The 20773-nt window shown below is 41.0% G+C and overlaps 1 protein-coding gene across 2 annotated transcripts in view; it reads right to left on the bottom strand.

Moving 5' to 3' along the window:
- The window catches only part of LOC122783622 (MAM domain-containing glycosylphosphatidylinositol anchor protein 2-like), a 152948-nt gene that overhangs the window by 94951 nt on the left and 37224 nt on the right, over positions 1 to 20773 (bottom strand). For both annotated transcript variants that reach the window (XM_044048367.1, XM_044048368.1), the window contains exons 2-3: positions 8785 to 8924; positions 675 to 849 (exon numbers count right to left, since the gene is read on the bottom strand). In XM_044048367.1, the coding sequence (XP_043904302.1) occupies positions 675 to 849; positions 8785 to 8924 (315 nt within the window). The remainder of the gene's footprint in view (positions 1 to 674; positions 850 to 8784; positions 8925 to 20773) is intronic.

Genomic DNA, 20773 nt, shown 5'->3' with positions numbered 1-20773 from the left:
GCTTAAATAACATTCTCGGGAGATTGTCGGGGTCTCCTGAGAAGCACACTGTCCAAATAACTACATTTTCATTTATTGCATGTTATGGAACGTTTCTATATTGATTCGGCATTAATCATGTGTGCTACAGGTGTCGGTGTTTAAAGTCTCTAACAAAATTATTCAAATCTAATACAATTTGGGACACTGATATAAGAATATTGCAGGATTTCATTTTGTGAAATATGGGTGAAATATTATGGTATGTTACTATTTACTCTAGTAAGACTGACTTTCTTTTGCTGTGGGTAAAAAAAAATAAAAAATTCTTAGAAACTGCACACTTAGAAACTGACAGTTACAAATTACTATTTCAAATCTTCGAGTATTTTTATCTTAAAAAAAGACAGAGAAAATATTCCAAAGCCAACGCAAACAGAATAAAACAGGTATGTAATTATGATTTGTGCAGGTTTGATTCCTCTGAGATAATATTTAGTCTGGGGGGAGGGGCATAAGAACACATTTTAAACTTTAGTTTCACATCTTACATATAGCTCCTTTAACATATGGAATTAATTACTGGCCGCAATGATGCTCATAATTTTAATTCATTTCTTACTTACACAATCTTAATGACTTCATATCCCCTGAATGACGGCCATTAAACTTATAATGATTTGCAAATGACTTACAGTAGACGTCCACCCTGATGGACTTGATGGCCGGCGAGCCAAGGCCGTTCTCAGCCTTGCAGTAATAGCGACCTCCCTGGGTCCTCAGGATCTTTGCGATGTGCAATGTTTCATTGAACACGCTGGAGTCCTGGAAGCGATCCGACACGCTGCCGGCCGTCTTGGTCCATCGGATCTGGGGAAAACAAAAGGCACAAGCAATAAATTCCTTCCTAGTGTAATTTCACTTGTTTCAGTGTTCCAGCGCTCAGGTAATGGACTGAGGCATCAAACATAGCTTTCGGCTGGAAGCGGAGGGCTTGGAAACGAGGGAAGGGGGTTCAGGGTGTGGAGGAAGTCATGCAGTCACATGTGTGATTGAACACTTTAGTGAGCCACAGTGTGTACAAGGATTTAATAAAGCGGGTCTACTTTTCAGTCTTACTTTTGTGAAACATAACAGCCCAAAAAAATCTTCAAGTCGTCCCTTCCACACAACGCTGACCTCAGTAGTGGCTTTCTCAGCAAGAGTACCCTCCACTAACTGATGAGACCTAGTTAGCCTATGGCATTGAGGTGCCATGAAAGGTGAAATAGTGCTACTCTCCAACATGAGGTTGTAATTGACTCTCTATCATCTCCCTCTCCAGTTCTCATTAAAGCGTACAGCATGAACAGGTACTGTGACAATTCTGGCCTGAGGGGCCACAGAGCCTCAACCATGGAGCATTCCATCCCTCATCCTAAGTAAGCTGCGGATGGACTGGCTTTGCCTGCACAGCCTCACATATCGCCGGCTAGGCAGCAATGGCTATGAATTAGAATCCAATATCTCCACACTCTATGGTGATACCATCATCTTGGATCCTGATAACATCCCATTTTACAGCGATAGCATCAGATGGAACAGGGATATCGCTGCACGCAGAGATGAGGATTGGGTGCTATCTTGGGAGATTGCTGCTGCGCTGCTCTAGCTGTGGGGTTTTAACCATGACGACTCCAGCTCGAGGTTATGACAGCTTGAAGTTTGGTCGTGTTCCAAATAGACAGCTTTGCCTGCTGAGCCTCACAATGGAAATGAAAGGGCAGGTGGCCAAAACCTGCTAATGGTGCCCCCATTGCACAGGATTTTTGCGGAGCTTTAGGGATAGAGGGTGACAAGGAGAGGAATTCATGTGCAGTCAAAGTCAAACTTCAGGGTTTCATATTCTCTCTCACTTTCATTGTAACTGTTCAGAGCAGCAGAAATAAATCACTCTAAAACTCACATTTTGTAGAGACCTCTGTCTCTAAAAAAAAGACAGCCTGCTATCAGTCTGTGCTTAGCTGTCCCATCCCATTATACTAGCTTTCAGCAGACAATATTACTGACTATAGCGTACAAAAAAGCTTAACTTTGCCTGCTTCAAATGCATACACATTGAGGAAAAATCCTGCTGATGAATGCCAAAAGCTCCACAGACAAATGGGATATTGTGGCCAAAACTATCTCATATGAGCATGTACTGTATTAGATGAAGTTAGTCGTCCCTCTCCACTCATAAAAAAAAACAAAGCAAGCTGCTTTACAGTGGAATATTATTCCTTGTTTCACACGGACAGGATATCACTTTAATAATGAGCTTTCAACTCAACTTTCTCTGTATCCTGGAGCTATTTTCATCCTCCCGCTCCTTTAACTTTTTATTTTTTTAACACCGGAGCACCACTACCCACAGGGGGAGTCCTGAGGTATGCCTGGGGAGAACAGGTTGACCCTCTTCACTCTCCTCAGTGCAATGCAAATACTCTTGATCTGAGAGGGGCTCTGATTGCCCAGTCCCAACCCGGCTTAGTTTCTTTTGGCTATTTGCTGCTTTCCTGCTCCTTTTCTCAATCCTCTGCTAAAATTCATGAGGTGCCTGCAAGTAAACACTCGGGAATACGTTTAACTGCCAGAAATGTACAACCCAACTGCTGCTTTATGGCAGAAATGTTATATTACTGTCGGTTCCTTGCAATTGCATGCATAGATTATTACCATGGAATGTAAATGCGATGTGGTTTTTCATGTTTCACCTCACACAGCTTTGAAATAAAAAAAAAAATAAAAAAAAGGAGTCACGCATCCACATTTTGCATATCCTTTTTTCTGAGGAAACATCAAAAAACATGACATCACTTAGTTCCAGAGGGAAAGGCAAAGTCAACACAATAACAACACCATTGCCTTTTAAATCAGACATCCCAGTGGAAAGATCAACATTTGCTCACAAGGAAAGCAGAGCTCATCTAGATTAGTATCCAACTGAAAATCCTAGCCGTGTTTGAGACCACACATGCTGCGATGTCACGGCAAGAGCTAATTAAAATTCACCCAGTGTCTGTTGTTATGCAGGGATCATATGCTGAAGCACGCGTATTCAGTGAATCTCCCATAATGCCTGCTGTGACGTTTCCCTCTCTCCAACTACAGACTGGTTTCTAATTGCTTGCCATCTTTTCCTTTAAGCACTGATGGCAGACTGTGCCGCTCGGTGGTGCAGCCAAGTGTGGCTGAGCATGACAATCAAATGATCAAAAGAAGCAACAGGGGGTCTACATCACAAATTGTGAGTGCACAGACTCAACAGGTTTCTATTACAACATGGTGGCCTTCATAAGAACTGGACTGGACCAGGTGAAACACACACAGACGACACATACTATCATACTAACTTTTATCTTCACTTTTCCGAGAACTAACCATGTGGGTTTCAAAACAAAGTCAACATATTTGAAAGGAGTGTGCTTGCTTTAGTCGGGGAGATAGTTGGTGTCATTTCTGATGGAGCACTCTGTGTGTGACAGCAGCATTGTGGTTTTGTTTTTTTTAAATAAAATAAAGACAATACCATCTGCTCAAGAAACCGGCACTGTAGGCCAAATGTCATGGGAGCATCCAAAACAGATCACATACTTCAATTGTTCTGTATACAGGGAAATGTCCCCAGGTCTCAGGTCAGATTATTTGTATCCGCTGACCCGTGGTGCTGCGAGTTGAATCTGGCCGGTCAATAATTGAAACAAAAGAAAAAAGGTGTTTGCAATATGGTGTTGCTGGCAATTGCAGCCTGGTACTCAAACAAAGTAGTGTGGACATAATGGATGGAGGCCAGGGCAGGGGAGACGAGGGCAGATGGCTCCATCATCGGGGACTCTTTGATGTCCATTCTTAGCATCACAGACGATGGATGAAGCCGGAAAACAGTGACCATGAAAGTAAAACATATATTTATTCTCACAGACAGTGATAAAGACGCAAGACATGGGTATTAAACCATTACAATTAACAGAGAAAAGACTGCAGTTTGTACCTTTTAGTACAAACTAGAGCTGCCACGATAATTGCAAAAATGAAATACTAAGACTATCGCAGAGGAACACGAGATAACACATAACTGTGTATGACGTCTCCTTGCACCAAGGCAGGATCAGACAAAAAACAGGTGCAAAGTCCCTTTAAGAGCACAGTGATATAAACACTGAACATTCCTTGACATCATAATACAATAGTAAGACTGGAATGCTGAGTTTGAGGGATAATTGTTAAGGTTTTGTAACAATTTGTAAATAAAGCTTCGCCTCGCTCGGCTGTGATACTTCACATCCGTCTTCACTTGATCTAAGTGCACAAACCAAATGTGTACAAGTAGAAAAATCATCCTTATATGGAGGACATGAGGCTCTGATAATTGAAAGCTTGATTCTTGGTATGCACTGGGAATGGCTCAACACTCCAGACTTTAGAGACGGGGACAGAGATAGCTGTATCTGCCCTCCTTATGCACTCTCGACTGCTCAACACAATGCCTTAGTGACTCAGTTATCGATTGATCAATTAGTCGACTAATCATTATCCCTATAGCCATTTCAACAATGGCTATAGGGAGATGAGAGAGAGTGACAACGTTTCTCTTTTATTAGCTATGGAGAACTGGGATTTACGCCTATCACACCTCATCAATGCATCCTTTGATCTATAATCTGTCTAATAAGTGCGTACGTTCCTGCAGCCCTACAATTTTAAACGTTTAACTTTGTCTGACTAATAGATTATCATTGACTTTGGTTGAGACGTTTATATTTTCCACATAATGAACAATAAAGTAACTTTGGTGATCCCCCAATGTCATCACTAGGTCGTCAGAGAGGCAGAAGAAAGTAATGGCCACAAGTAAGACTTCATTTCATCATTCACTACAGAGAGCCTTGTCCCACAAATCCTTCAATCGACCTCGGCACAATATAAATACATGAAAAAGTGAGGTTAAGCCTGCCGTGTTCGTCAGCAGCCCCAGTCTTCCTGCTCAACCTACACCGTAGTAACACCTTGAAATACCAAACCCAGGAGGCAGAAGCGAAAAACTACATATTATACACTGTGTGGGTTGACTGACAGGAACATATATTTATTTGACAATTAAATGGGAAGGCAGACAGGTGCTGCTGCTGCTGCTGCCATCACGAGCTGCGTGTGTGGGACTTTGTTTGTGTGGGGTGGGTTTTCAGGGTTCATGCACCTTTTCCAATGTCAAATTCAAGTACTTTTAAGCTTTTCCAGTACCTTAAAGCTGTGCTAAATATACTCCTCAAATGATGATTTCACCTTTTTTTTCTTTTTTCCATCACATTAAAAGAGATCCATCCAAGCGGAGCAATTTCCATTTTGACTCCTTGACTTATTTTATCCCCCCATCTATTAAGCAAACTATTCAGTCAGCGAGCTATTTGTGGAAAAACAAATATTTCAAACGTTTCCAGCACTTTATCTAAAAGTCAAGCACCTTTCATACCTTGACACGCATTAGGCAAAAAAACAACATCAAAATTAAAAGCATTTTAGGCAACCCAACAAACCCAAAGAACTTTGTTATTAAAAAGCACCTGTTTAATGTCTGTGGTGGGTCGGCTGATGTGCTCATGGCTAACAGAGGTCCACAGTGAGGAGGCTGCTGCCTAGTTGGACACGATCCAGAGACTCCATCCGTTGAAAGGCTTGATGGACGTCTATGTAATTTAAGGAGTGTACATATTGATGGCATTTGAAGAATTAAATGGTGGCCAAATTACCAACTGTGGCCCCATTTATTCTGTGGTTGATCCTTTGTGGTTGTGATGTTGCACTTGGCGCAGCACCACTCCAGCGCGTGTTGTCATGAGAGCTCGTAATCTCTCTCAAAGTCAGGGAAAGAGACTGGGATCCGGACAGTAATGATGAAAAAAAGCAATCTTGTGATTTGCTAATGCAGAACTAATTTAAGCCATTTACAGGGACTGAGTCGTGTGACGACCCCCTGTGATACTGCAGTCCAGATGGTGAGTGTGATTTAAGCTACTGATGGTGTGGATGTTGTTAAAAACAGTAAATTACTATATATATATATATATATATATATATATATATATATATATATATATATATATATATATATATATACATGCATCTCGTTATATATATATATATATATATATATATATATATATATATATATATATATATATATATATATATACTATTGTCCTTAATAATGTCTATTTAGTTATGAAAGGATCTGTCGCCATCATTTCAATTTTTAATGAACTTGTATAACTTGCCATTTTTACAGTGCACACTGTTAACGATAAGGTCTTAGCGTCTGTAAGTAGTCAGGTGTGTGTGTGTTGCTTTTGTTCTGAAAGAGTGGCAGCGCAGATAGATGTTTAAAATGTGTCTTTATTAGTCTTTCGTGTAGCGTACACACTGTGACCTTCACTCTCCATTCCACTGACTCTGCTTGTGTGCTTAGAGAAACTAAATTAGTTGGTCATTTAAAACAACTAGAGGAGAAACAAATCACTAATTTGCACTGACTTAACTAAGTGCTGGCCACTGAATGCTTACAGATTTGTCTATTTTAACTGCACAGTGAAGTCACCACAAGCCTTTAGAACAGTTATTTGAGTTGAAGAAGCACAAATGAGTGCAGGCTTTTATGTTGCTGTGTACATCTAATTTATATCAATGAGTGTATGAGTATATGAGTGTAATAATATAGAGACGTCTCACTGGTGCCGTGATACAGAAAGAGTGGTCTTTGGGGGTAAAAAGGAAATGAAAGTGAAATTAAATTATCAATAAACGCAGCTTTACATTTATTTTTCAAATAGAGCAGATACATGACGCAACTGATAAAAATAGAGGATTTGTACATGTAGACTTGACACAAGCATACAGAGAACAGATGCATACACAAACAACAATTCAAATTGGTTGCCTTGGTGTGTGGAAAGAAAGGTTCCCCATTAACGAGGTGCACTGCAACCTTTTCAAAGTAGAGACGGAATTTTCCCCCTATATGTGCTCTTAAAAGATGAAGAAACTCAACTTAATTAAAAACGAGGTGTTTTGGGGCTAAGGCAGACTCTGAAGATGTTCTGAGGATTAATATTTAATGAAAAGACAAACTGTTATCACTTTATTAACCTGGGTCTGTTTCTGATGAGGTCACACACCCTTGTCCTTTCCAGCAACATCACAAAACCAGCCTTCAGTCTGCCGTCCCCCGAGATAACCTCCGAGTCCTCAGCTTCAGAAAACCTCTTGGCGTAAAGTGTGTGCTGGCCCCGGTTCCGTGCCACTGCCAAAGGGGGACAAAGCTGACACATCCCAAAGTTTGAAGAGACACAGCTAAGAGCCGCTATGCTGGGGGAATCCACCAGAGTTTCATAATGACTAAGTTTCAAAGTAGATCCTGCTTCTTCTGCTACAGCCGTACAGGGCTTTGATCTCCCATTCAACCCACCCCCACCATCAACCCCCCCCACACACACACACACTCTGCTGTTTTTCACAAATTCTAATTAGAAGAAAAGATGTGAAGAGTGCAAAGCTGTACCCCACTTCACTTTGACGACAGACGGAGATGAGCGGCATTTCTAAACCTCTTGCTAATTTAAGAGGCCTCACCTTTTCAACAGAAATATAAAAATCAATATGTTCTTTTCGCTGTGGCATCCAGAGGGGAAGTGTGCAAACTAATGGCTCTGTTTATCGATCAAAGGGGGAATCATATTAATTCATGTAAATGAGCTCAGCCCTGTCTGGAGATAGTGTTGAATTCCATGTCGTTTGCGTTATCAAGCAAAGTGGAAACAATATTCGATAAATGTCAAGGAAAAAAAAAAAAGGTTACCGCGGCTGCCCAGATTAATACGAGAACAAAATGTGATGGTCAGGTTATTTGGGGCAGGGCTGACATTTATACCTGCATGGATCACACAAGTTGGCATTTTGTCTCAGCAAATAGGATCTTGCCCGGGCTGTTTGTTCTCCTTAATTAACAGGCTTTTTATACACACACATCTCGAGGATTTGGATGAGACCAACGTAAATAAATAAATTATAAGCCTGTTTTCATCAGAAAAAAAAAAATATGAAAAAATGTGCAATGTATTTTAATTAGTTCAGATCACAACAGCGAATCAAATAGTTTTGAGAGAAAACTTTTCTTCATGTGCCAAGGACCCATGTGCATTCACATGACCCTGAGTCTTTTTACTGTGGCCTGTTTCCCTGCTCATTAGATTCTGTTTTGGCAGATGTTGTTTTCTGACTGCAATCTCATTAGACTTGGAAGCTTTCAATATCAAATGCAGGTGCACAATGCTACATAAACCATTAATAATTGAAGGATTAAACTTTTTAAGCCGCTGCCACTAAATTACACTAATACACTAATACAGAATTTAAAAGTAAGCAGAGCCGGAAATAGAGAGGGACTAAAAACTAGGGATGTTCTGACAGTGCACGGCTTTTAATGAATGGTGCAGCTCTGTTATTTAGGCAAATGCAAGTATCGGATCACGACTCGTCGCCGTTTCTGTTCATAGCTGTGTCGCAACCCAGAGGACTCCTCATCCAGGGAAAGGGTAGACCAGGCAAAGAAGGATCCACCTGTTGGATCCGTCTTTGCTCAGAGATGGAAGGTCACATTTGTCAGCCTCAGTTGGGGAAAGCCTTCGAGTCACAGCGCTGTGACGCAATTGGCCTTCAGATGGTATCGACCCCTGAATTGAGAAGGCTCATGTTGTCAGTGAAGGGCAGACACATGGCCAGTGAGCCTCTTACCTGCGGTCGAGGATGCCCCGTTACCAGGCAGGTGAGTTCCAGGGTCTCTCCCTCTCTGATGGTGTACACTCGCTCCGTGTGTCTCTCCTCCTCAACGTTACACGCATGACCTGAGTGTATAATGCGAACAGTCGGAGGTGCTGCAGAGGGGGAAAAAGAAAAAAAAGCACAAATAGTGTTAGCATTCAGGTCATTTCTGTAGGAGTGAATAAAGTAGCACAACAGATGGTATACTGGATAAGAGGCTGCCTCATTTAAAACAAGCCTCCTTCAAAGCTTCATGGCCATGTTTGAACTGCACACAACAGTGCACAACTAACCAAGTGTGTTTGTTCAACTAGGTCATTTATTAATTAGTACTGATGTGTTGCTATGCAATTTAAGTACATTCCAGAATTTTGAAAGATATCACAGTGAAACCATCATAAATGTCATGTACATTGATGCTGGCTGATGTTACATCACGGACATTCTTCTCAAGGGAGATCGCATGCTTCCTTTTTTTGATTAATCCCTGTTATTTTGAGTCAATATTGAACTCCAGTAATAATTTGGGGACCCACCACAGTCCACGCAGGCCTTTCATAATGTGCAATGTGACAGACTGTTTTATTTTTCATAAGGAAACAGGGGGCAATAGATGAAGTATTTGGCAGAAGTAGAAACTAATTAATATCACTCCACTTAGGATTTGACACCCAATTTTGCATTTTAACCTAATTAGCCAGTGTATGAAACGCTCATTTAAATGCAGTGTCAAACAGATGACCAACTGATGATAAGTCAGTAGATTTGACATTTATCTCAGTATCTCTGTCTATATTCACGGGTGGTGGAAAATACCAGAATGAGTTCAGAACTTTGTTTAATTACATGCCAGAATAGATTGATCACAGAATCGAAAACAAATAAGTGGAATTAAAAAAAATACATTAAGCAAGTATACTTTGAAAGAAACTCTGACTCAAAGAAATATTAATATTTCATAAGTAAATGCCTTGAGGTGATGTTGATACAATTTCACAGAAATTCAATATTAGCATAAAATGTACTCCGTTGTCATTAGAGCATATGGAGAGTGGGTGTCCATATTTAAGAGGCAGATATTTCATTTTGCAACCATCATTTAGCACATTCGTCTTTAGCATAATCTTCTAATGAAATGCAATTAGGAATATAAAAATGCCAGAAACTGTGATATGGGCTAATTATATTCACTTTTTTGCAGCACAAGCACACTGCAGTAAAAGTTTAGGAGACACAGCTGGTGGTGCTCCTTCTCCACCACTTAAGAGCGTACAGTGAGAGACAGAAAGGACATTGGCACAGCATCAAGCGAAAGACACATGTAGCGGGGGTTAAACAGAGAGGAGGAATGAGTGATCTGCCCAAAAACCCTCACTTCCACCGAGCTGTGAAAGCGTAGTTGCATGCAACCGGCCCCTGACAATACTAGCATCTGTTAAGCATTTCTTCCCTCTCCAAATTGCATGATTTGTGAAGAGGTTTGGGATGAGATGATTTAGAGAGCGGATACGGGATTTGATTAGGAGGAGGAGTACAAATTGGTGAGAGGAGAGAGAGAGTGAGAGAGAGAAAAATCAGGCAGAAATCACAAGGACTGCAGTGAGGCTTTCATGTGGGAGCAGTGGCTTCCTGTGTGGGCTTCTCTCAGCAGGCTCAGTTCTACCTCTATCCAGGCTGTGATGCTAATGAGCGTAGCAACATCCTCCGTGACACTGCAACGAGAGTCTCAGACACAGTGTGTCCTTAGCCACGTGCTATGACCACGTGTCCCTCTGTGTTACCGACTGTGGCATTTGTCTCATTGAGTCTTAAATGAATGTCTCACTTGTCCTGCCTGTCCAAATGCTAAACAGACTGATGCTCACTATGCTAACCAGCCGCTTATAAGATCACTGTTTCATCTCCATTTGGGAAATTCCATAAGAGGCGGGGGATAAGGGGTTTGAGAATATAAGGCAGCTTCACACAAGGCTGCCACTTAAAACAAAAAAGGTTTAAAAACAAGACCCCTGGGCAGTCGCCACACAACGTACTAATGCTATTTACTCCAATGAGCCGGTATCTCTGCAGCATACCATTAGTCCTGCAGGGATGTGGAGAAACACTCGTAATTAATGATCGTCTATTGCTATAGCAGCCACTGCTGCACACACACAAACATACGCATACTCTTTACACAGAAAACACTTAGCTTGCAGTGACAAAAGCAAACAACCCTCTCTTTAGCATACATAATGAGCACAATAATGTTCTCACAGTCACACATATCTTTAGATCTTCCGGATCACTTGGCCCAAAGCGTGAACTAAAAACCTCCATCATTACGACATCATTTCCTATTTGTTTAGTTTTCGGGACGCCGCTTGATGCTCTCCAGACGGCAGCAACTCACAGAAAAAAAGATATTTCAGAATGGATAATGAGGCATTAATGTTGTGGGACATGGGGATACAAAAAGTGAGATTTCAACGCGGTTGACAGGTCTGAGATAAAACATGTCAGGGCAGAGGGGATGCGGACAGAAGACAAAGCTTTGAATACATCACAGCAGGACATGCACAGTAGGTTATTCCCCTTTAAAATCACTAATACATCCCATCACATCTTCATTAGACAGACTAGGACTCTCATACTCAGGAAATGTTACAAAAATGTGGGAGAAAAAAAGGTCACATCCACTTTTAGATGACGAAAAAAAGAAGTACTGTGGGAAATGGAAATAATGATGTATAAAATTGAATTAAATGAGGAAAAACATTTTACAGAGGCCTCATTTGTGCTCTGTGAATTTTCTGATTCAACTATTCTACTTGACATACTTTATACTGGATGTCTAGTCTTCAGAGATGGAAGAAGTATTTACATTTAAGCAAAAAGCAGAGGAAGCAGAGCGCACAAAAATCCTCTGCAACCATGTCAAAGTTGCGCATTTAACGCTTAAAGGTGCCCTGTGGTGTGTTCCTGCAAATGACAATTTAGATTTATGGCAACAAAACGCTCAGTGTCTTTGAAGTGGTTTCTTTCTCATTTAAGACGCTGATTTCTAAAATATTTTTATTACTGCTGCTGTCGGTGGTGCAATGCATTCACTAAGTACCAGCAACAGCCAATTACCACATGAGCCTAAAAACAGCAAGAGGATGTGAACTGAGCCATCTGTGATTGAGTGTGTGTATCCACAACATTTGAATACACTGGTCTCAGCATTGCTCTGTAGCCACACTTCTATGTGGAATCTGCTAAGGAAAAAAAGAGAATTAAATGAACTGAATTACCCATTCATAGCGTCAACACATATAATAAATCATATTAATGGAATTGAGGTAATTTCGACCACTTTAAGTAGTTGCATGTTTAAAGTCAAATAATCAATAATCCCGGGCTATTCCGTCTATCATTAGGACGTTAAGTCCAAAAGAAAATGAAATGTTAAATGAGTGGTCATGTAGGTTGAGCAGTCGTGCAAAGGTTCATTTGGGAGCAATGAGCGAAATAAAACTCTTCAACTGGTGGCACATTTGGATGTTAATTGGATGCTTCCTCTCGTCGCACGTGCTAGTTGCAGAAGTGGCTTTGGCTTAAGACGCACATCCGTCACCAACGCTGAGAAAAAAATCAATGCTTCATATTGAGTGGATCTTTAGACTTTATAGTCAAACGAACGCACAGTTATTCTAACATCACTTATTTGCTCCACAGCGTTCGTTGCACATGAACATGAACAAATGTTGTCATGAACCTGTGGTTGAAGACATCACATTTGCATGAATGTAAATACTGCTACTCCCCTGTACTTCTCCACCCATTCAACCATCTGCAGGCAAATACACTACACTCACACACAGCTTCCTGATTGCTTAAGGTTTCTTCTTTCTTTTCTTTTTTTTAAATAAGAGGTGGAGCAGGAGCTGTATTTTATGTACACGCCTTGAGTGCATAGTGCATCCTTGTGTTGAAGGAGCAGCTCGCAGTGCAGAGTCTAGCCTTCCTTCGACTCAGTCAGGAACACAGAGACGGCTTTATCTCTGACCGCCAATGGATATTAAATTGGATTTGGCTAAAAGCAGTCTTGTCACCACAGTTCTGGAGTGCCTGAGTGGCAGAGAGGGTTCTTGGCAATGAGGAGAGGCTCTAAATTTGACAAACAAATGAATGTGTAAAAAAAAATAACCCCCACCCCCCCCAAAAAAAGACCAGCTGTGGCTTGTTGTCGCTGTGGACTTGATGTTCTCAGACCAACCCCTGAGGACTACTAACCATGTCCTGCTAGTTTTCTGGCTCCACAATCACCTGCTTAGGATGGGCCAAGACGATAGAGAAAAACATACAGTATGTGATATGCATAGAAGAAAAACTATTGTTTTCAGAATGCTCACTCATTATTGATTCCCATGGCCAAACCTCTGGAAATACATTTCCTAGAGGTTATAAAAGGACCGAGGCTGAAAAAGCCAATTTCGGCGGTTTGATATAACGGCACAATGCCAGCCTTAAACAGCTTAGTGATAACAAGGAAACAAGTTCAGCATTAGTACGCTAGTCCGACAAGTCGGCGCTGTCATATTTGATGTTTGCCATATGCTTTCAGAATAATAGGTTTTTGAAAAAGATTGTTGGACCTTGTAAAGCATTGTAGGAGACACATTCATGCGCATTTCAAACACAACCCTTTGTTGTTCATCTTAGGGAAAATGTAATGTTTCACCCTCTCAAACCACACATCCGTCCCCACTCTGCACTGTTCACACAAACTGAACCACCATAGAAACAGCTTCATAATCAGCTTAACATTTTTCAATTCTTATATGGCTTATTTGTTTTGCCTTTTTAATAAAGGACAAAATTAAAACCACAACATTACCAACGGTCTCACCAGACTGGTCACATGTTACTATTTATGCTCTCAATATAACGCATTAGCAGCAGTAACAGTTTTTTGTGTGTTTGTTTTGGCTACGTTCGGACAGCAAACGGTTCCCCACTGACACATCCGGCAGACACAAAGCAACCTTATTTTTCATCAACCCCATGTTTTGATCAGCAAACTCCTGAGGGGTATAGCTGGCACTACACCTGCCCAAATGCTCTACTTTATTCGCCTGCTAGTTGCTTAATCTGTCAGCGCTTACCACAGCTTATCAGGTGTGAACAGCTGCCCGGTTCCACTGAAAACCAGGTGAATGTGAGAGTAAACCGAAATTAACTAGGGAGAAATACAGAAAACTCTCCGCACGTCCATCACGTGTGGCATTTTTTCCTCAAAAACAAACATCCGTTTGATTTAACATATTTCAAGATAATCATGTGGCACAATGCACATCCATATGACTGATATTATGGTTAAAAACAGTATTGGCTCACATGGTGCAGTGCACCGCCATTCCAGGGCAAATTAAATGGATTTTAACATTCAAAATACGTAAACACGCTCCATTACCAGAGGCAACACATATTGAAATCTGTTATTTTCCTGTTCATTCCTGACGCTTCACACTTTTAGAAAATGGACGCATAAACTATACCCGGTCCATCCTGCAGTATAATTGAGAAGCAACCCATCCATGAGGTCATCCATGTGTGTAAAGCCTTGAAATGGTTTGCCAGCAGCACATGCATATTATTATATCAGGCATTGTCAGAGCGTATTGATTACACACTGTAATGCACTTGCATGTACTCCAGGGCCTACACTGTTATTGTAAACGAGATTCTGTATGGATCCAGCTTCAGCACAGATCGTCTATCACCCAGTGTGCACTGCAGAGGTGAACAACACATGAGAAGCAGAGGATGCTGCGTCACACGGAACACAACATGCCTGTCCACGTTGGCTGTAAGAGTCCACAGTCATTATTAAAATCAAGAGGGAAATGTCAGGTGGAAAAAACAGAGCAAACAGAATTGTAATTTCCATGTTTTAATTAGATTTTTCTGAATCAGTGAGTACTGCTTTATTCAACATGCAACTTCGGTAACACATTGCACAACAAGAGGACACTAAAGGCCATTGCAATGAAGGATATGCCTAATAAGTATCAGCAGTAACCATAGCAACTGAGCTTGATTTAATAAAGGGCTGCAAAAATAGTGGAAGCCAAAACAATCGTCGACATATGCACTCTCACATTCTTAGAGAAAGACTACCCTCTTTCTTAAAGGGACACAACCAAGGTAACAACATCGGTTAGGTTAGTCATGAGCTGATGTACAGCGGAGTAGTTTCAGATAAAGATAGAGAAACACCTTTCCTTTTCAAGAACAGCCTCGTATTTAAGGTGGAATTACAGTCGTATCTACTCACATACTGAAACACCTCCATTCCTCCAGCACACATGATTTCCACCAAACCTACGGTAGAGGGGACCTTTCCTTTGTCCAATTATTCAGTGGACATGGGCCACTAAAGCATAACATAACGATCCACATCTGTGGCAGCTCTCAGGGGGGCTATTTATAGTTGAGCAACACACACACACACACACACACACACACAGGGCTGTGCAGCTATTCTTTTAAGGACACAGCATTCACCTCCATCCATTTGGGCAACCGTAACAAAGGCTTATCCCTGACCTTAACCATAACCAGTTACTACTGACAATAACCTTAACCTAACCATCTTAGCCTGAAACGATACAGTTCCTCAGAAAAGAGGTTCTTCCTCATTAGGACCAGATAAAGTCTACTGGTCCTGACAAGGTTAGTGTTTATGCAAAATAAAGTCATAAAGAGGCAACTCACATACACACACACACAGGCATGTCTGGCCGTGTGTGTGTGTGTTCGTATAAAATTGGACCAGTGTGACCCTGCCAAAGCCCTGCTGAGATGGAAGCAGAGAAAAGCGAGATGACTGTCAAAGGTGGAGGTTGAAGGCGGGAGACTTAGAGGACAGATTCATCTTTGCTCCAACACTTCAGCACTGCACAGCAGGGTTTAGGGAGCTCCACTGCATACAGCTGCATCCATTATGTCCACGTATGCTTGATGTCATGCAAGCCATCTTGAGAAAAAGGGACACAGATGAGCCGGGTTTATTCGGCGCAGAGACTAAATCCGATTAGCAGGTATTTGTTTTTTTTTTACTCCAAATCAAGTGTTGGAGGTTAACACTGATGTGCTGTGAGTTGTTTGGCTGAAGGCAGTGCTGTGACAGAGTCGTGGCTGTCCAAGTGTGCTGAAGCCTGCAGCCTGCAGCCTTTGTCACCTCACCGATGCCAAAGGGAGAAGAGACACAGCTTAGCCCCACACACACAACACATGAGAATCACAACAACCAAATCAAACGTGTTTTACTTTAAGCAAAATTAAACGCACATAAATCCTTTACTTCCTTTGTTAATTAAATTAACCATACTTTTGAATAATAAAAACAGAACCTTCTCAATGCAGATATCTTTAAAGCAATAGTAAAAGCACCAGTTGAACAAACATCGTAAATGTGTCCCTGTGAGCCAAGTCAGTGTGAGACCAAGCAAAACAATAGGGCCGTGGAAGTAGCTCCCCCTAAATTACAGCTGTTATCTATATCAATTACACACATTGTGTGTGTTTTTTTGTTTTTTTTTTGCTGTTATGACATGGCAAAATGTCTATGGTTAAACATTTTCTATAATAGCTTTAACCACTGGGCTTCCATCAGAGTAATTGTACATTTGAAATCTGAAATGTCCTCAGGCTAATCCAAAAAGTACACAGCAAAGATCAAATATAATTAAATACTGCGGCATTAAGGTGTGCAGCTACTCGGCAAATAAAGCATCTGTCTGGATAGTTATGTTAGCGTGTTAATGTCTTATTTCTATCATGATCACCACGTAATAACTTGCCGATACTAGAGTAAAATGTCATATAAGGGATGGATTTTACATTTTCATGTGAAGGTATTACATTAATACTTATTATCAAGCTCTTACCTGGATATAATGTTTGGAAAAAACATGGTATTACTGTAATATTATCTCCCAATATTGTAATTGTTATTACCAACCTGGTAATTATATTGGAAATAAGCTATACATGGTATTAATGCCTCATACTATGTGCTGCCATATAAAATGTGCACAGTCTCACACACACAAAACAAAGGGCACGTTTTAGCGGAAACAGAGACTTTGATTACCAAACCCTCTGCATCATCAACTGATCTAACACCTGTCAACTTAAGGCGCAGACATATAGGTTATAGGCCCGTTAACAGGGACATAACCAGAGTTCATTGAACATGCCCTTGGCTAGTGTAAGCCAGAACAGTTTTATGAGGAATAAACTTACTGGCCTTTATGAGTACATGCTGATAAATTTACAATTTTATTAAAGAAAGACCTCGACAGCTAAACGAGGCCTGCAGGCTCATGGTAATATCGAGAAAGGTCACTGAGACGGAGGTGCAGAGCGAGACTTTGTTGGTCAATATTGATACGCGGTCAGACGACAGAGTGTCGCCGTTTTACAGCCAGAGTGTGAGCGTGTTGCAGCGAGGAAGGCTTTTGTGGGTTTTTCCCTATCCCATTCTACCAGTTTCTCCATTCACGGAACCACATTGGCAGAGCAGGCCTGTTGCGGAAGTTTAATTTCCATAAACAACAACTAACCGGACATCTGTAGGGGAGGATAAAGCCCAGGTTGGCTGTGGCCGTGCAGCAGTTCTCTGTTGATAGGCCTAACGCTGGCCAACACTCACACGATTGGCTGACGAAAGGCAGCAGCTTTCTTAATGGTTGGCTAGTAGTGAGCCAGCAGCCAGCTCACAGGGGATAAGAGTATCTGGCAAACCTCAGAAGATTGCGTGCTGGCTGCCAAGAAACTGTCTCATGATTGGTTGCAGCAACTCCAGAGAGAACTGATTGTCCTATCAATGCCCACAGCACAGGCTGTCTGACGGTGCTGCCTGCTGGATGGCTCGGCAATATGCAGCTATCCATAACACCTCCAGGGGGCATATGTCCATGTCTTTCAGTGTGTACTGTATATGTGAGTGTGTGCCTGTACACCATCCATAACTTTTCCATTGGGGAGGTGAGCAGCTAAGCCCTGCCAGCAAGCTTTAACACCTCATTATTCTAAGCCAGGCAGGAAATGGGTTTTAGAGATCTCTCACTGTGCTCTGCTCTTGGAAATGAGGGTTACAGGTTTTCCAATATCAGTAGCACCAACCTAGGGAAAGCCTCTTCAGTTCAACTCAGCTACACTACACCAAAACTCCAAAAAAATGGACTAGTCATGTTACTGTAATATCAAGAACACAAAATTGTCTTGTACTAATTAAATTTGGGCTATAAGGGTTTTTGAGATTTAATGACTTTGGGGGGTTCACCCCAATGGAGTCTTGTTAACTGAAGGGTGCTTATTCCATGTAATATTAAATACAGATCAGCAAAATTATGAAGATGAAAAATAGCTGTGCCTAAAGCCTCATTAGGGGTTTTTCTCAGTTTGGGTGAAAAATGTAACTCAGTTGGCTCAAAGGCGCTGATGGGGGCAGAAAGGAGGAGGCGCAAAAGAAGACAGATGCAAGAGGCAAATATTATGTGTGAGGATTTTTTTCCTATGCAGACACTCACTTAGTCATCTTCTACCACTTTATCCTCCACATGAGGGTCTCATGGGTCGCTGGTGCCAATACCAGATGACATAGGGCGAAAGGAAGGGACAGGTCGCCAGTCCATCACAGGGACAAATCGAGACAAACAACCATCGATTCACACACTCACACCTATGGTCAATTTAAATCTCATACAAATCTGCATGTTTTTGGACTGTGGGAGGAAACCGGAGAAAACCCACGCAAAATTCCATGCAGAGTAACAACAGTTTTACATAAGGCGCCACATATTTGATCACATGTCAGTTCAGAGATAAGAAGTCAGTGACAGTGACATTGTAAAACTACACATCTGTCTGTGATCTTCAGTTGCCTGACATAATGTGTCTGTTTGCTCTCCTACAGTACTTTACTCACGTGACAAAAGAGTCAGTAAACCTCAGTACTGTTAAATAAATATCCTTATTTACCCTGTGAGCCATGTGACACAATAAGGTGTTTGCCAACAGTGGTCACCTGAAACTGAAGGAGTAACATTAGCCACAGATGTTGGAAGTGGAGGTGGAGGAGTGTCATCACCTTCCTTTTGCTGCACTAAACTTACTTTATTGCATAAAGGAATTCAGCTTATATTTGTGTGATTTCATATTTTTTATATTCTTACAAAAAAAAGAATAGGCCTAATATGGCCTAAATGAGAAAGTATAAGCTGGGAAATGTCTGTAAGGCACACTAATCTACCACCACCCATAACATGGTGTCTATCATACTGTGTGGGAAGACTCTGGAGGGGATTTAATGTCACTAAAACCATCATTTTGTTTTAAATAAAAGCAGCTCTTGTCCTGAACAGTCTCAAACTTTCTTAATAGCTAGTGAACATATATTTTTTTTCTAATATTATGCACCTGAAAACAGATGATCTGCATATTCTCTCATCATGTTATTTACAATTATTGATGCATAATTGATCATCAATAATCACAAGGTTTCGATAACATGGTCGTCAGTTGTGGTGATCACATGTATTAGAATGTAGGAATTCTCCTCAGTGCAAAAACAATGACATTAAGGATTTCTCGATTTTGTGTTGATTTTATGCTGTTGATTTTTACATGTTTTATTAGTCTGTAATGGAAAAAAAAATCTATGAAACCAAATAGAATTTAAAAGTATATCAATTTATCTAACTGTTACCAAATATGCTTTGCATTTAGCTAGAAATGGAGGAAAAAAATAAAAATAAACACTACATTAGCTTTTGGCATAGGGAAACAAATCAAACCAATAGGCTGCAATATCTAAGAATGATACATGTTTATTCTTATTAATGTTTATTTTAGAGTTGGAGGAAAGGATATGAGCTTGTCTATCATCATGACTGGTTCTGAGGATACATATAAATATAAATAGAGGATGAATCACCCTCTCCCCCCAAATCTGTTTTGATGTATCCTTAAGCACCATATGCTTTAGGACACAGGATATGCCTAAAGGACCCCAAACAATGTCGCTCCACATAGGTCAAACTGAAGTAATCTCCTGCATGTCTGGCTGACCAGACCCCCTGTTTTTTTTTTTAAAAATACTGTTACATGCATCTTCTCCATTTACTCGCCATTTCTCCCGGCATAAAGACCACCTCATAAAACACTTGACACCTCATTCATCAAACACAATTATTCCTTGAACGGACTGTGCAGCTGAATCATGACATAATAATTTGCATTGCGACAATAACGCGCCGCAACACAATACATAACAATTTAATTTACTATTCACTTGGCTCTGACAAGTCTGATAATTCAATCCAATTAAAGTGGTGTTCATATTTAATATATTGTCCCTGTTTGTCTGACTGTGAGTTAGCGTGAACAAGACGTGCACCTTCTCAAATCGACTCTGGGACAAAGAACAAGCAGAGAGAGGAAAATGCAAAGGACGGCGAAGAGGTGGAGAGCTACATTTTTAAACACGTGTTAGTCCACCAGTGGCGTATTATCTGGCTGATTTGAAAATGTGCAAATAATGAGCTGGATCTCAGGGAACTACTGTGTGTGCATACTAGTTGATTGTTATTATATGCAGTCATAGGAAGTGTGCACGACGCCAAGTAAAGGGAGACCAAGTCGGCCATGTGTGTCAGGTCAGACCACAGACTGCAGCAAGAGAAGGGTCATGACAAGAAGCAGCAGAGCAGGCTAATGTGTTTCATTTACAGCGTGGTTGGATCATGGCTGCGAACTTCCTGGCAAACACTCCCACTGAACACCAGTGTAGCGATTCTAAATGTTAAGCACATTGTTTAATAGTCCATTATGTAAATTGATATTGCTCATTGACTGTTGTCCTTGGCTGCCCACACAGTGTCAGAGAAAAAGACAGAGATGTACTCTAACACAGCGGAGGGCTAATAGG

Source organism: Solea senegalensis, linkage group LG17, assembly GCF_019176455.1.
Source record: "Solea senegalensis isolate Sse05_10M linkage group LG17, IFAPA_SoseM_1, whole genome shotgun sequence".
NCBI classification, from domain to species: Eukaryota; Metazoa; Chordata; class Actinopteri; order Pleuronectiformes; family Soleidae; genus Solea; species Solea senegalensis.
Note: the sequence above shows the minus strand (reverse complement) of the source record. Positions and strands in the feature narration are given on the sequence as shown.